Genomic DNA, 15,472 nt, shown 5'->3' with positions numbered 1-15,472 from the left:
GTAAAGTGACACTGGGCACAAGACCCACAGCGTCTGTTCCCATCAGGTAAATCATCTAAGAAAGTATGCATTTTCTTGGGTGGCAAGTCAGACTTCACCACAATGTCTCTAATATTAGGTGCCCTTCTATACACTAGACGGGGGGGTACCTGAAACGATTTATCTAGTGTTGGATCCGAACTCAGCAGATGCCAATGTTTTTTTATCGTTTTTTTCAAAAAGTTACCAAGAGGTGAGTATTGTGTCACACATAGCACTGGTTGTACTGTATTTTCTTTTTTATTAGTCTGCAAGCACTCATCTTGAGTCTTCAGACTAACTTTCTCAGCTGCTTTGTCTACAATGTCCTGTGTGTATCCTCTGCTTGTAAACATATTTTTCAAAGTCTCTGTCTGTTCCTGGAATGACTTCTCATTTTTTCGCCAGGGACAATCGTTGTTGTCTCCAGTACATAGGAGTTGAACCGGTCAACAGCAAACACCCACATGGACAGTAAAGTGCTAAAACTCTTTCTCATCACCATCATGACAATCAGGATTACTACAATTAACGTCAGGAGCATCTTGTGGGAAAAGAAAAGAGGAGTAGTTTTTTCCCACGTGGCATCACTCAACACAGACATAATATGTCTTCAAGAATGTAACATCCCATACCGAAAAACCTATGAAGACCTCCAAAAAGAATGGGGACTTGGAGACTCCATATGGTCTGGCTCAAATACGGCCAGGGCAGATGGAGTCGCCATACTGAGCAAAAACTCAACAATCCAACTACTACAGCCAAAAATAATACAAGCAGGACGGCTAATAACAACAGTTGCAAAATATGGGAAAAACACAACAAAAATAATAAATGTATATGCACCAACTAATCAAAATGAAAGAACACAGTTTTTTGAAAAGTTGTACCCTGCACTTCTGGGAAACATACCATCATGATAGGTGACTTTAATTGTGCAAGAAGGGAAATGGACAGAAGCCGCCCAAGAAATGACGCATCAAGCCGAAAACTTAACAAACTAATCACAGACCTTTCCCTCCAAGACATAGGAAAAGACCTGACACCACACCACACTTGGACAAGTGCAGATGGAAGGTCCTTCTCAAGAATAGATATGGTCCTAATAGATCCAAACCTCACGACAACAAACACACACTCTGCACCAGTATTCTACTCAGACCACAGGCAAATAACAACAACAATAACACAACCAGCAACAAACCAAGAAGAAAAAGGCCCAGGGGTGTGGAAGCTGAATACAACGCTCCTCAAGAACACCAAAACCAGAGAAGCCCTGACCAACAGACTAACAGAGTGGGCCACCCTCATAGACCTATATCCATCACCAGTGGATTGGTGGGAAAACATTAAAGACAGAGCGAAAAACTACCTCAAAGCGGCAAGCAAAAAACAGGCAAGAGACACAAGGGAGAAGACGAAAAGACTGGACCAAACACTGCAACGGCTGTCAAACCTACAATTGGAAGGCTTTAATCTCACCCAGGAGATAAAAGAAACAAAACTCAAACTAGAAAACCTTTACCAAGAAGAACAGAGAAAGATACAGGTGAAAAGCAGAATCAAACATCTAGAACAAAATGAAAAATGCACACCTTATTTCTTCCAGAAGATAAAAAAGAAAAAACACATGATGGACTCCATCAAAGACAAAAAAGGAACAAAACAAAACGACCCACAACAAATTAGAAACATAGTAACAGAATTCTATACAGAATTATACACTGAAAAAGACACAAACAGAGAGCTGATAGAAGAGCTGCTTCGGGACACGGAGAGAGTGGCTGGAAAAGTAATAGAAGGGGAAGAGGTGCCCATTACAACAGAGGAGATCAAAAAAGCAATAGACAGCCTAACTGAAGGCAAAACCCCAGGTCAAGATGGACTTCCTGTTGAGTTTTACAAAGCCTTCTGGGATCCAATAAAAGCTGGCATGACAAAAGTATTTAATTACATGTATAACACAAGAGAGATGTGCCCAACCATGACAAAAGGAATCATAACACTACTATACAAGAAAGGAGACCCAGAAGACCTTCAAAATTGGCGCCCCATAACTTTACTCTGCACAGACTACAAAATTCTCACCAAAATACTCATGTACAGACTACAAAAAGAAATACCAGATGTTATTGAGCAAGACCAAACCTGTGGAGCACCAGGACGCTCTACTACAGACAATCTCACCATCATTAGGGACATCTTCTCCCATGCAGAAGAAAGGTCAATCCCCTTCTGTATTTTCAATTTAGACCAGGAGAAAGCCTTCGACAGGGTCAATCATGCTGCTTACCTACTAGAAGTATTAAAAACAGGAAACATCAACAAAACAATACAGAACTGGGTAAAAATAATTTACAATAATATCACGAGCACAGTATTGGTCAATGGCACACAAACAAATGAAATAAAAGTAAAATCTGGAGTTAGACAGGGATGCCCTTTGTCAGCCATCCTCTACACCCTTGCAATAGAGCCATTACTCAACAACATCCGTAAAAACAAGAACATAGAAGGCTATACATTACCAGGCTCAAACAACAAACAGATAAAGACACAAGCATATATGGACGACGTCACACTCATCTGCACAACCGTCCAATCTGCCAAACACATAGAAAAAACTTTGGACAAATACTGCAAAGCAACAGGAGCAGTCATCAATAAAAAGAAAAGTGAAATATATACGTCTAGAAACTGGCCAAAACACTCGGACATACAAAGCATTTTCCCAGTAAGAACAAAAATAAAAATTCTGGGGATCATCTTTGATGAAAGAAACCAAGGGCAAGAAAGCTGGGATGACACAATCAACTAAATGAAAAAGAAAATAGGAGGATGGCAACAAAGGACGTTGTCCACAAAGGGGAAATTGTACTACTAAATGCTATACTATACCCAATTCTTGCATACATAGGAAAAATATTCCCACCAAACAGAGAACAAGAAAAAACAATAAACCTTGAAACATTCAGATTTATATGGGGAGGGAAACAGGAACTGGTGAAGAGAGAGGTCATGGTCAAATGCATCCATTCTTTTAGTTGCTGTGTTTCTTTTGGTTGGTTATTACAAATCTCAAGCTGCTCCAAGTCAATGACACTGCTCCTTGTGCACAAAAGTTAATAAGGTATTTTTAGGTTGTTCCACCTGTACCTTTTGTTTTTTTGTGTCCAGTGTTTGGCTTATTTTTTATTTATGTTTGTAGTATTGGTGTGATAATAGAATTGTTCATACTGTACTTTTGTTTTTATTGGGCATTTATAAGAGAAACTTTTTTTTGCTGCAATGTTCATAAGAATGTTACTGTTGATATTTCCATTATTCAAATGAACAGCATATGTTTACAGTTATTGAGCTTGACTTTTATCAAAACAATTTTATCAATGTTTTTATCAATGAACAAGAAAAATGCCAACATTGTTGTCTGCCAATGCCAACAATGCCAACATTGTTGTCTGTATTCATGTATTCTACACATTTGCCAGAAACACCTACCACTGCCTTTTGGGTTAGCTTTTCATTTTTAATTATAAATGGCAAAATTATGGTGAAGGAAACAATGAAAGGAGGGAGAGGGGTGCCAAATATACCACTACTAATAAAAACCCAAGCTCTAGCATACACTATCCAAAATTGTAAAAAAAAAAATGGAAAGGAAGGCAAGCTACCTCAACAGATTCTATTTCAAGACGAGCCTAAGAGGCATCGGCATCAAAGACATCGAACACACAATACCATATTCATGGGATCCACCAGTACACTATAGAAGACTGAGGAAAACATTAAGGGAAACGTTAAACTACACAAAGACAGGGAATGGACATTCAAGACCATGAAAAAGACAATTTCTCAAAATATAACACCAGAAAAATCAGAACACACAAACACAATAACAAAAGAACAACTATGGAAAAATATAAACAATAAATGCCTCATGAACAGACAAATTGACATAACCTGGGCCATAACAACTAACAATCTCCCCACCCGTGTTAGAATGTACAATTAATATTAATTATTAATTATTAAATAATAATAATAACCCAGGTTGCCAGATGGGATTGACAATTTCCAGCCTAACCACAGTCTAAAAACCGCTAAATCCACCAAAAACCACCTGCCCAAAACCTATATTGTGAGAAAACCTCTAATTACTATTGGGCAGGTGCCCATCTCCTGCCCCTAAACTGTATGTATGTTTGTAAAAAAAAAAAAACAAAAAAAAAAAAAAACGCATGCATTTACTTTCAGCTGACATTTTTTGCTATTTATCCAGCCCAAACGCCCATATGCTTTTTTTCCGGCCCAGTGTGATTAAAAGTAGCCCATTCGGCGGGAACCCTGGTAACCCGCCCCATCTGGCAACACTGACGAGAGCACCAGTCGTTAAATGCTTCAACACTAGAGCCTGGTGCTCTATATATACAGCTAATTGTTACATTTTTCTTTTTTTCTTTACATATTTCAATTGTTATGCATTCTAATAAGTTGTCAATAACAGTTGTCATACTTCTACCACCTTGTAATTCAAGTTATTGTCCACATACAAAGCCACTCCTCCTCCACTCTTATTCTTTCTTATACAGTTAACTTCCAGTTCAAAATCCATTCCTTTATCAGCATTGATCCATGTTTCCGAGATGGCAATTATTTTGAATGGTTTTGTTAATTGATTTAAATATTCCTTGATGTAATTGAAGTTGGCATACAGGCTTCTGCTATTGACATGGATTATTGATAATTTGCTGTCCGTTTTAATGGTCTGGTTGTACTGTTCATCTGTGTAGTAGCTGCAGTTGTCGTTGATGTTGTAGAAGAAATTATTCTCCGGATCTATGTCATTTTCCAAGTCTAGTAAATTATGGTCAGTGTATTGAAATGTTCTCAGTTCCAGTTCCCCATGATCAGTAATACTTTGAGTTATATCATTAGTGTCTCCAGATGTAGATGAATGAGTTAAGTCAGGCAGTGTCATGGTTGTGTGTTGTGAATTCATACCTTACAGTCCGGTTTATGATGATCGTTAGTAGTTGTCCAGTTCCTCGATGCTTCTGATGACCAATATGTTGGCTTGCTCCGGCGTTCCGTTTAGTTTAATGAAGATTTTACAGTTTGTGGTCCAGGTATTTTGAATTGTACCCTGTTTTCTCAAGTAGCGTGCTTTTCTGGCGATGTCGCCGTTTCGTTGTCAGATGTTCGTTTATGAAGACGTTTGTTCCTTTCAGCTTCCTTCCTTGTTTTATCAGTGCAGTTTTGTATTTTCTGTTGGTGAATCTCATGATGATGATTGCCGGATTGTCGCCGTCGTTCCTCCGGGGCAGAGGGTGGCATGCCTCGATGTTGTCACAGTTCACTTCAATCCCCTTGGACTGGAGGAAGGCAGCTACCTGTTGCTCCGCGGAGCTGACATCCTGCTCGCCGGGCTCCCCCCCGTTGTCAGCGGTCACCGCCCGAGCGTATGACCGGGGTTTGATGCGGATCCCAGTCACAATCACATCGTTCATCCTGGTGTACTGCTCCAGATCCGCCACTCTGTCCTCCAGGTGCACCAGACGCTGGTCTTTCTCAGAGAGCCTTCACCTCCTCCACCAGGTCCAAGATGGCTTTCTGCTGCAGTTTGACAGTGGAAATCTCCTCTGTCAAGAAATCCAGTGACTTCTTGATTTCATCGCCTTCTTCGGTTGTCAGTGCCTTCTTAGGACCCATGGTTTAGGACAAAATAAACAACAAGCAAAACAACTCTTCAAACCTCCCGCTCCTCTGCTCCTCCGTCCACTCGCGTCACGTTCATAAACATTTTAAACGTGATATCCAACTCCTCCACTACTCCTGGTTAATCCACAACACCTGTTCAAACGGCTTATTAGAGTCTAGAATTGTTCTTCCCCAGATTCGTCCAGCAAGTGGTGCTCTGCAACCGAAGCCAGAACCACCGAAGAAGAAGCTATGGAGTTGCTAGGCAACAAGGACAAGCTAACTCTTCAACAACACGGATAGAGCTGTAAGTTACACAGTAATATGTATTGCATATATCTTAATTAACTAAATTCGTAAAAGTATATATAAGCTACCTATATACTGATCTACTGCTATTATTTGATGTGGTGGTCTACCAGTTGTCACGTTTTCTACCTAGCCAAACTATCTGTAATTATCTGAATGCTACTCATGAATCCACCTTATTGTACGCCTATTAGGTTGCAGTACAAGTGTCCTCTTTTAACTATGTTATTGTATTTTAATTGAATGTACAACTCAATGACTGTGTGATTTCGGTGTGTTTGTATGTCCCTGAAGTTCCCGAGCTGGAGAAATGTTTTAGTTATTTTAAATAAATAAAAACAAATATTTTAATCAGCTATTGGATTAGCTAGTATTCCAGCTAATAGCACATCTTTACACAGGCCCTCTATTTCCTCCTCTGTTAGGTCTGCAGACCCTAACCCCCCTGCAGCACAATGTCCTTCGATGCCTACTTCGATGGCAACGCCAGGCCCAAGTCCGTGAGCCGGGCCAAGCAGTGGACAGACGAGGTGGAGAACCTGTACAGATTCCAACAGGCGGGCTACAGAGACGAACTGGAATACAAACAAGTTAAGCAAGTCGACTTGGTAAAGAACTTGTTTATTTATTCCAATTAAAACGTTCTGTTTATATGTTCATATAATATAATGTTTATATATTTATATAGGCTACTCTACTGATATAAAAAATGTATGCACTTACTGTAATGTCTTTGGATAAAAGCGTCAGCTCAATGGCGTATGTTATGTTCAGACTGGAATTTTTAGGGTTAGGAATCTAGATTAGATTTAACTTTATTGTCATCGCAGAGTACTATACAACGAAATGCAGTTTAGCATCCAACCAAAAATGCAAATAGTGATATAAGGATGATATAATAATATATAATAATATTGTCTCTATGTGTGTAGATTGACAGGTGTAATTGTCTCTGTGTGTGTAGATTGACAGATGTCTGTGTGTGTAGATTGACAGGTGTCTGTGTGTGTGTAAATTGACATGTGTAATTGTCTCTGTGTGTGTAGATTGACAGATGTCTGTGTGTGTAGATTGACAGGTGTCTGTGTGTGTGTGTAAATTGACATGTGTAATTGTCTCTGTGTGTGTAGATTGACAGATGTCTGTGTGTGTAGATTGACAGGTGTCTGTGTGTGTGTAAATTGACATGTGTAATTGTCTCTGTGTGTGTAGATTGACATGTGTAATTGTCTCTGTCTCTAGATTGACAGGTGTCTCTGTCTCTAGATTGACAGGTGTCTGTGTGTGTAGATTGACAGGTGTAATTGTCTCTGTGTGTGAAGATTGACAGGTGTCTGTGTGTGTAGATTGACAGGTGTAATTGTCTCTGTGTGTGTAGATTGACAGGTGTCTGTGTGTGTGTAGATTGACAGCTGTCTGTGTGTGTAGATCGTGTAATTGTCTCTCTGTGTGCAGATTGACAGGTGTCTCTGTCTCTAGATTGACAGGTGTCTGTGTGTGTAGATTGACAGGTGTAATTGTCTCTGTGTGTAGATTGACTGGTGTCTGTGTGTGTAGATTGACAGGTGTCTCTGTCTCTAGATTGACAGGTGGCCTGAGACAGGCTTTGTGAAGAAGCTCCAGCGGAGAGACAACACCTTCTACTACTACAACAGGAAGCGGGAGTGTGAGGACAGGGAGGTCCACAAGGTGAAGGTCTACTCCTACAGTGAATAGGCTCCAGCATCTCTCCTCCGTTTCTAATGACTTTCTACATGTTTTTAAAGAAGACGATGTCATCACGGCAGAAACTGGCAGCTGAATAAAGATATGAGGCTGTCTGAAAACGTCTTGATTTGTGTGTGAGTGTGAGTGTGAGTGTGTGTGTGTGTGTGTGTGTGTGTGTGTGTTTTCCTGTAGTCTGGTTCCCAGGTCACACTGCCGCCCAGATGCGCAAAATGTCTTGTGGACCATCGCATCAAACGTGGTCTTCATTAAGTCAAGTCAGCTAGAAGTCAATAGAAAGAGTGTTGAAAACGGTTGGCACATTGCCATTGGCTTTACTGTGTCAATCATATCCCTCAGCACTCCCTTCCCCCCACACCCCCCTGCCCAGTACTTTCACACCATACATTCCTGATTCGGGGCTACGCCTCGCAGCAGTGTGATTCACTGAAATCAAATAATAACAAATACTTTACTCAGTCAATTCACTCCCACTAAGGCCAAGTTTGACTTGTTGTTATTCCAGGCTTATATGCACTGTGCATATAGTTTATATATGGGTTAGCCATACTGTATTTGGAGTGCGTATTCACTCCGATCCTTGTCCCCTACTCACTTACTGCTGCTGGACCATAACCCTAAGCCTTAACCCTAACCCCTTACTCACTTACAGCTGCTGGACCATAACCCTACGCCTTAACCCTAACCCCTTACTCACTTACAGCTGCTGGACCATAACCCTAAGCGAATGACTGAGTCAAGGCTTGTTTAGGCAGGAGGCACTACAGAAGACCAAGGGCTCCCTCTACTGTTGCTCCCATGTTATCACAGTTATATCAGGTTATCAATAAAACTCCAAATGATTAATGAAATAGGACCAAAACGATTGTCCGACATTAAACGATTGTCCATTTTTACATAATAATAAAACATTTTTAAAAATACGGTAATCTTGAGGAGAGGGACCTAAAGAGACACATAGAGGAAGAGAAACTGCTGTTATCTCTTCACCAATCACCTCAGATCAAAATAATTCATTGCTCATCTTATTATCTATAATATATTATCTATAATCTCTTATCTATCATATTAGTATCTACTCTTTAGAATTTAGAGCTCTGGTATCGATTGCTTTTCACTACAAAAAAGACAGATGTGACGTCGTGTTATTCCCATGAGCCTTTGCGCCACATATTCATTGAAAGTACTACAAACAAAGTACACATTCTAATCGAAATAATGTTTGATGGTAAACAGTACACATGAAGACATAGTTAGATATGTATAATGTAAACGTGTTAGAAAAATAATAAAACAGCCGACTTCACTATTCTGAATTAACGCGACCCGGTGATCACCATGACCAGAACAACCTTCCCCAGGAATATAGACTTGTGCTCGGCTATTGATAGGTCATGCCTTAAACTGATGAGTAAGGAAAATAACGACGCGGGGTGACGCCCGTGTCCTCGTTCAAACTACGAGATTAATTTTTGACCGGGCACAGGTCCGCCCATACAGGTGACTCGCCTACTTTGTGAGATGCCTTGCTGGGTGAGGATCTGCCCGACCCTTGAGATGTAAAAGAAAAAGAAAGAAAGCAGTTAGGTTATAGTGTAAACCTAATTATTAGATTAATTAGTTTTCAAGAATACAAACTCATCTCTTTAATATTGCCTTTAAATTACTATTATGTATCTTTTAATATTAGTTGATGAATCTATATGTGTATATATTTGTATATGTATTTACTTGTTTAGATCTTGTAGTACTTCTTAAGTTATTTTGTTAAAGCACTTTGAGCTGCAACGTTTGCAGGAAAAGTGCTATACAAATAAAGCTTATTATGTAAACCTTCCCATCAAATGCCATTCAGACAAAACTTTACCATCAGTTCTCCACCTGTAGATGATTAATACTCTTCCAAATGTCAATCAAACGGTTGTTCCATTGTTTATGCCACAGTGTTGCAGTACATGTGGGAATACGGTATTTTTGGCATTTTTTGGGCATTTAGCAGAAGCCTTTATCCAAAGAAATATCAATCAATTATTTAATTTTAATTTAATTTTGCCATTTAGCAGACGCTTTTATCCAAAGCGACTTACAATTACGAATTACAGGGACATTCCCCCTGGAGTAACTGAGGGCTAAGTGCCTTACCCAAGGGCACACTAGTAGTGGTGTGGCTTCAGGCGGGATTTGAACTCACAACCTTCCGATCCCAAGTCCAACTCACTATCCACTAGACCAGGCGAGGGGAACGATAGTCTGTTAAGGGTGGGGAAGAAAGTGCAAGAGGGGGAAGAAGGGGGAAGAAGAAAAGGGAGGAAAAAGAGAGGAAAAGGGGAGAAAAAGAGGGAAAAGAAAAGGAAGAGAGAGAAATTGAGGCTTCTTTTCCATTATCTACATGTTTAATAGTCTCAATGTATTCTAAACAATTAATGCACAATAAAAAATGTCGCCATTGCCATTTTTGTATGGGGGGGAAGAATGGATCAGAAGGTCACCGGTTCAAATCCCACCAGAAACAAGAAAAATTAAAAATGTCTCCAAAAGTGTTGTTTTGTGTAAATTCAAAATCACTTGAGCCAAAAGTTGCTTTTTGTGACATAACAGAAGTTTATAGACACTAGCTGTTGTTTTATTGATGTTTAAACATCAATACAAAGAATAATAGTATAATATTATATTGTGGTGATTCACATTAAGAGACATTCACCAAGAAGGGTTTGTACCTTTAAGAGTGGGGGTTAAAGGGGCAAGGGTTTCCGGTTCCGGGTGAAGTTATTGTTGTTGTCACTGAGAGTGTATGTTAGCATGTAGCATAAGTGAGAGAAGTAAACATCCTCGACTCCAACCTACGTCTGTCATCTCTTTGTTGCAACTCCCACATTGGTGACCCCGACGAAAGCGAACGAGATGTCTGTCAACGAGAACGCCGGTAACGCCGCCGCGTTGCCCACAGCGCCCGCACCGGACTATGCTAACATATACGCTGCAACCGTCAAGCTGCCCGACTTTTGGCAGCAGAACCCACGGCCGTGGTTTCACCACATAGAAGCCCAATTCCGGCTGAGAGGGATAACGCAGGATGGGACTAAATATTTCCATGTGGTGTCTGCGTTAGATGCTTCGACAACAGCACGCGCGATGATGCTGTTAGAGGATCCACCGGCTGTCGGCATGTACGGTGCATTGAAGACATTCCTGCTGAAACTTTATGAGCTGTCAGAAATAGAGAAAGCAGACCGCCTGCTGTCACTCAATGGCCTCGGCGACGGCAAACCGTCGGAGTTGATGGAGAGAATGTTGTCTGTGCTGGGATCAGCTGATCCCTCGTTCTTGTTTACACACATTTTCCTGCGGCAGCTCCCGGCGCCTGTGCGCACAGCACTGGCCAGTTCCCCCCTCTCCTCCACCAAGGATTATCGTTCTCTGGCTGCGGAGGCCGACAGGGTGTACCTCGCTAACCGGCAGCAGTTTATCCATGCGCTGCTGCCCCACCCAGACCACTTGACCCCACCTCCACCCCTGGAGGACTATACAGACACCGCGGCCGCGGTGACGGCCCGCCGCCAAGCCGACGACGGGCTCTGTTACTACCATGCAAGGTTTGGGTCCAAGGCCATGTGTCGCAAGCCATGCAGTTTCAGGGTACAGGGAAACGCCAGGGCCGGCGCTCATTAGCGGCTATGGGCGCCGGCCGTGACTGCAAGCTGTTGTTCGTCGCCGACTCCTTATCTGGCCGGCGGTTGCTGGTCGACTCAGGCGCTCAACGCAGCATCCTGCCAGCGCAGGCAGTGGACACCATGGCCGGCGGACACGGCCCCCAGATGGACGCCGCTAATGGCACACCCATACGAACATTTGGCATCAGGTATGTGGAAGTGTGTTTTGGCGGGCGCCGTTTCGGCTGGGACTTTGTTATGGCTGCTGTATCCACACCACTTCTGGGCGCGGACTTCCTCTGTGCTTTTAACCTGCTGGTGGATATTAAGAACTGTCGCCTGATCGATGCCCTCTCTTTTGCTTCGTACCCCTGTACGCTGGGGGGGGCGGGAGCGCTTTGCCTGGCAAACACGCTGGCCACCGGGGATCCATATCAACGCCTGCTCGCCGGTTTCCCTGACCTCACTACACCCACGTTCTCAGCGGAGGTGGCTAAGCACGGCGTAGAGCACTATATCACCACCGTGGGCCCCCCAGTCTATGCCCGGGCCCGACGCCTCGACGCGGCCAAGCTTGCAATCGCCAGAGGGGAGTTTTCGACCATGGAGCGACTCGGCATTGTGCGCCGCTCAAAGAGCCCGTGGGCTTCCCCCCTACATATGGTGACTAAGGCCGACGGGGGTTGGCGCCCCTGCGGCGATTTCCGTCGCCTGAATAACGCCACAACCCCCGACCGGTACCCCGTTCCACACATACAGGACTTCTCTGCCCACCTGGCGGGGGCCGTCATTTTTTCCAAGGTGGACCTGGTGCGCGGGTACCACCAGGTGCCGGTCCATCCGCAGGATGTGCCAAAGACGGCTGTCATCACACCCTTTGGACTTTTTGAGTTTCTGCGAATGCCTTTTGGCCTCAAAGGGGCGGCGCAGACGTTTCAGCGCCTGATGGACTCTGTGCTCCGAGACATGCCATTCATGTTTGTTTACCTGGATGACATTCTGGTGGCCAGCGCGTCCATGGAGGAGCACATGACACATCTCCGGCAGTTGTTTGAGCGGCTCAGGGCCCACGGCCTCATTGTAAACCCAGCCAAGTGCCAGTTCGGGCAGTCATCCATCACCTTCCTCGGACACCATGTCGCTCCGCAGGGAGCCGCCCCTCTTCCCGCCAGAGTGGAGGCCATCACCAGTTTCCCCCGTCCCCGCACGATACAGTCTCTACAAGAGTTCCTGGGCATGGTGAATTTTTACAACCGTTTTATTCCCCATGCCGCCCACCTCATGCGTCCCTTGTACGAGACCCTGCGGGGAAAAGGGCCCAAGGACGTGTTGGACTGGTCCCCGGAGATGGACAAGGCTTTCGGGGCTGCTAAGAACGCGCTGGCTAACGCTGCTCTACTGGCGCACCCGTCTCCCACGGCCCCGGTCGCCCTCACGACGGACGCCTCTGACTATGCAGTGGGGGCGGTGTGCGAGCAGTGGGTGAACGGGGCTTGGCAGCCGCTGGCCTTCTTCAGCAAACAGCTCCGCGACAACGAGCGCAAGTACAGCACCTTTGACAGGGAACTGCTGGGTCTTTTCCTGGCCACCAGACACTTTAGATTCCTGTTAGAGGGCCGCCAGTTCACCGCCTTCGTGGACCACAAGCCACTGACATTCTCCATGGCCAAGACCTCGGAGCCATGGTCTGGGCGTCAGCAGCGTCAGCTCTCGGCGATCTCCGAGTTCACCACGGACATCCAGCACTTGGCGGGCAAGGACAACTTCGTCGCCGACTGCCTCTCACGGGCGGTCGTCGGGTCTGTTCACTTAGGACTCGACTATGCCGCCATGGCGGCGGACCAAGCCGCAGACTCTGACATTCAGGCCTACCGGGTCGCTCCTACTGCACTGCAGCTGGAGGACGTGGTGTTCGACGCGGCCAAAGCCACTCTCCTCTGCGACGTCTCCACCGGCCAACCACGTCCTATGGTGCCGGCTGCCTGGCGGCGCAGGGTTTTCAACACCATCCACGGCCTTTCCCACCCGGGGGTGAAAGCCTCGGCTAAATTGGTGGGGATTAAGTTTGTTTGGCCTGGCCTCCGGAGGGACGTTAGAACCTGGGCTGGCTCGTGTGTGGCATGTCAGCGCGCTAAGGTGCACCGCCATACCAAAGCCCCTTTGGCACCGTTTGTGGTGCCAGAGAGGCGTTTTGACCACGTGCATGTGGACCTGGTAGGCCCCCTGCCCCCGTCTCACGGATATACCTACCTCCTCAGCATGGTGGACCGGACCACCAGGTGGCCAGAAGCTGTTCCCCTGGCCTCTACTACGGCAGCGGAGGTGGCCCGGGCGTTCATTGGGTGCTGGGTGGCCCGCTTTGGCACACCAGGTGACATCACGAGCGACAGGGGCCCCCAGTTCACCTCGGAGCTCTGGACTACGGTTGCTGAGCACCTGGGGGTGAAGATCCACCGCACTACGGCGTACCACCCGCAGGGCAATGGACTTTGTGAGCGGTTCCATCGGGACATGAAGGCCGCTCTTCGGGCCAGCCTGATGGACAGTGGCTGGGTGGACCGCCTCCCGTGGGTCATGCTCGGTCTTCGCTCTGCCCCCAAAGAGGATCTCCAGGCCTCGTCCGCCGAGCTGGTGTATGGCCAGCCACTGCGGGTTCCTGGGGAGTTTCTTCCAGAGGCTGCAGCTCCCTGGTCGGCCGCCTCTCATAGAACTGTGTTCCGGGGCATTGTGAATGACCTCGTCCCCATTCCGACATCACGTCACTGCCTCCCCCAGTCCTACGTCCCCAGGGACCTGCCATTGGCTAAGTACGTTTTCATCCGACACGACAGCCATCGGGCTCCACTGCGGCCCCCCTACGACGGGCCCTTCCGTGTCCTGGAGGCGGGCGCTAAGCACTTTGTGGTGGACATGGGGGGCAGGTCAGAGCGGGTCGCTATAGACCGTCTCAAGCCTGCTCACTTGAACATTGACGAGCCAGTTCAGTTGGCCCTACCCCCGCGGCGGGGGCGGCCCCCTGCCCCAACCTCTGTCCCTGCCCCAGTCCCTTCCATGGCCCGGGCTCCAGCTCCAGTTCCAGTTCCAGCTCCAGTTCCAGTTCTCACCCTTAATCCCCCTCCTGCAAAGCGCAGCCGTTTCGGCCGCTTGATCCGCCCCCCGCCACGTTAACTGTAGTACTGTTCATGGATTGCCTGTTCAGTTGGACTTTTAATGGTTATCTTGGTTTTTTGTACCTTCTGGGTTGGTGAATTCTGGGGGGGCCTGTGTGGTGATTCACATTAAGAGACATTCACCAAGAAGGGTTTGTACCTTTAAGAGTGGGGGTTAAAGGGGCAAGGGTTTCCGGTTCCGGGTGAAGTTATTGTTGTTGTCACTGAGAGTGTATGTTAGCATGTAGCATAAGTGAGAGAAGTAAACATCCTCGACTCCAACCTACGTCTGTCGTCTCTTTGTTGCAACTCCCACAATATATTATAATAATAGTACAAATAAACAAGTTAGCCTCTTAAAAGCCCTGAGGTTGAATGAATACCTTTTTTACAAAGAGAAGAAGAGAGAGCTAATCAGAATCAGAATCAGAATTGCTTTTATTGCACCAACGCAAAGTAAAAAATTAAAGTGGGGTCAATGGTGTCGTCTTGGAAGTCCTCATCCTCTAGTTCCTCCTTCGTGGCCAGGTCCTCCAGCAGCTGGTCAATATCCTCTGCCTCAGGGTCCATGTCTTGCAGGGTTCTCCCTGTCTGCCTGTACAGGTAGTCCACTGTCAGCAGGGCCGCTTGGGAGATATGCGAGGCCCTGTGCGAAGTCAGATTTGCGAGGCCTTTTATAACTTTTTTTTTTATTTTTTATTTATTTTTTAATTAAAATATTTTCTTTTTCTTTTTTTCTTTTTAATGATGTAGGCTACTGTTATAACCGCGCGACACGCACGCACCGATATATTGCAAGAAATGCGCTCACATGCTGTGCTGATAGACAATAGCATATCTACTTATTTAGATAGTTTACAACCATGTTTGTTTCATTTCAAACCTTTTATACTCGTAAAGAATTAGGATTTAGGATAAAGCAGT

General features: G+C 45.3%; 1 protein-coding gene across 1 annotated transcript; it reads left to right on the top strand.

Annotated features, from left to right (window-relative positions):
* Positions 1-6,479: 6,479 nt before the first annotated feature.
* LOC308154377 (meiosis expressed gene 1 protein homolog) lies at positions 6,480-7,740 on the top strand (the record flags this gene model as incomplete). The annotated part of the gene is made up of 2 exons (XM_080527540.1): positions 6,480-6,632; positions 7,606-7,740. 2 exons carry the CDS (start codon positions 6,480-6,482, stop codon positions 7,738-7,740), a joined length of 288 nt encoding a protein of 95 aa, XP_080383666.1.
* Between the last annotated feature and the right edge of the window lie 7,732 nt (positions 7,741-15,472).

The sequence above is a fragment of the Nansenia antarctica genome (genome assembly GCF_963989245.1).
Source record: "Nansenia antarctica genome assembly, chromosome: 3".
Classification (NCBI taxonomy): Eukaryota; Metazoa; Chordata; class Actinopteri; order Argentiniformes; family Microstomatidae; genus Nansenia; species Nansenia antarctica.
This window is presented reverse-complemented; position numbering and strand designations above follow the sequence as displayed.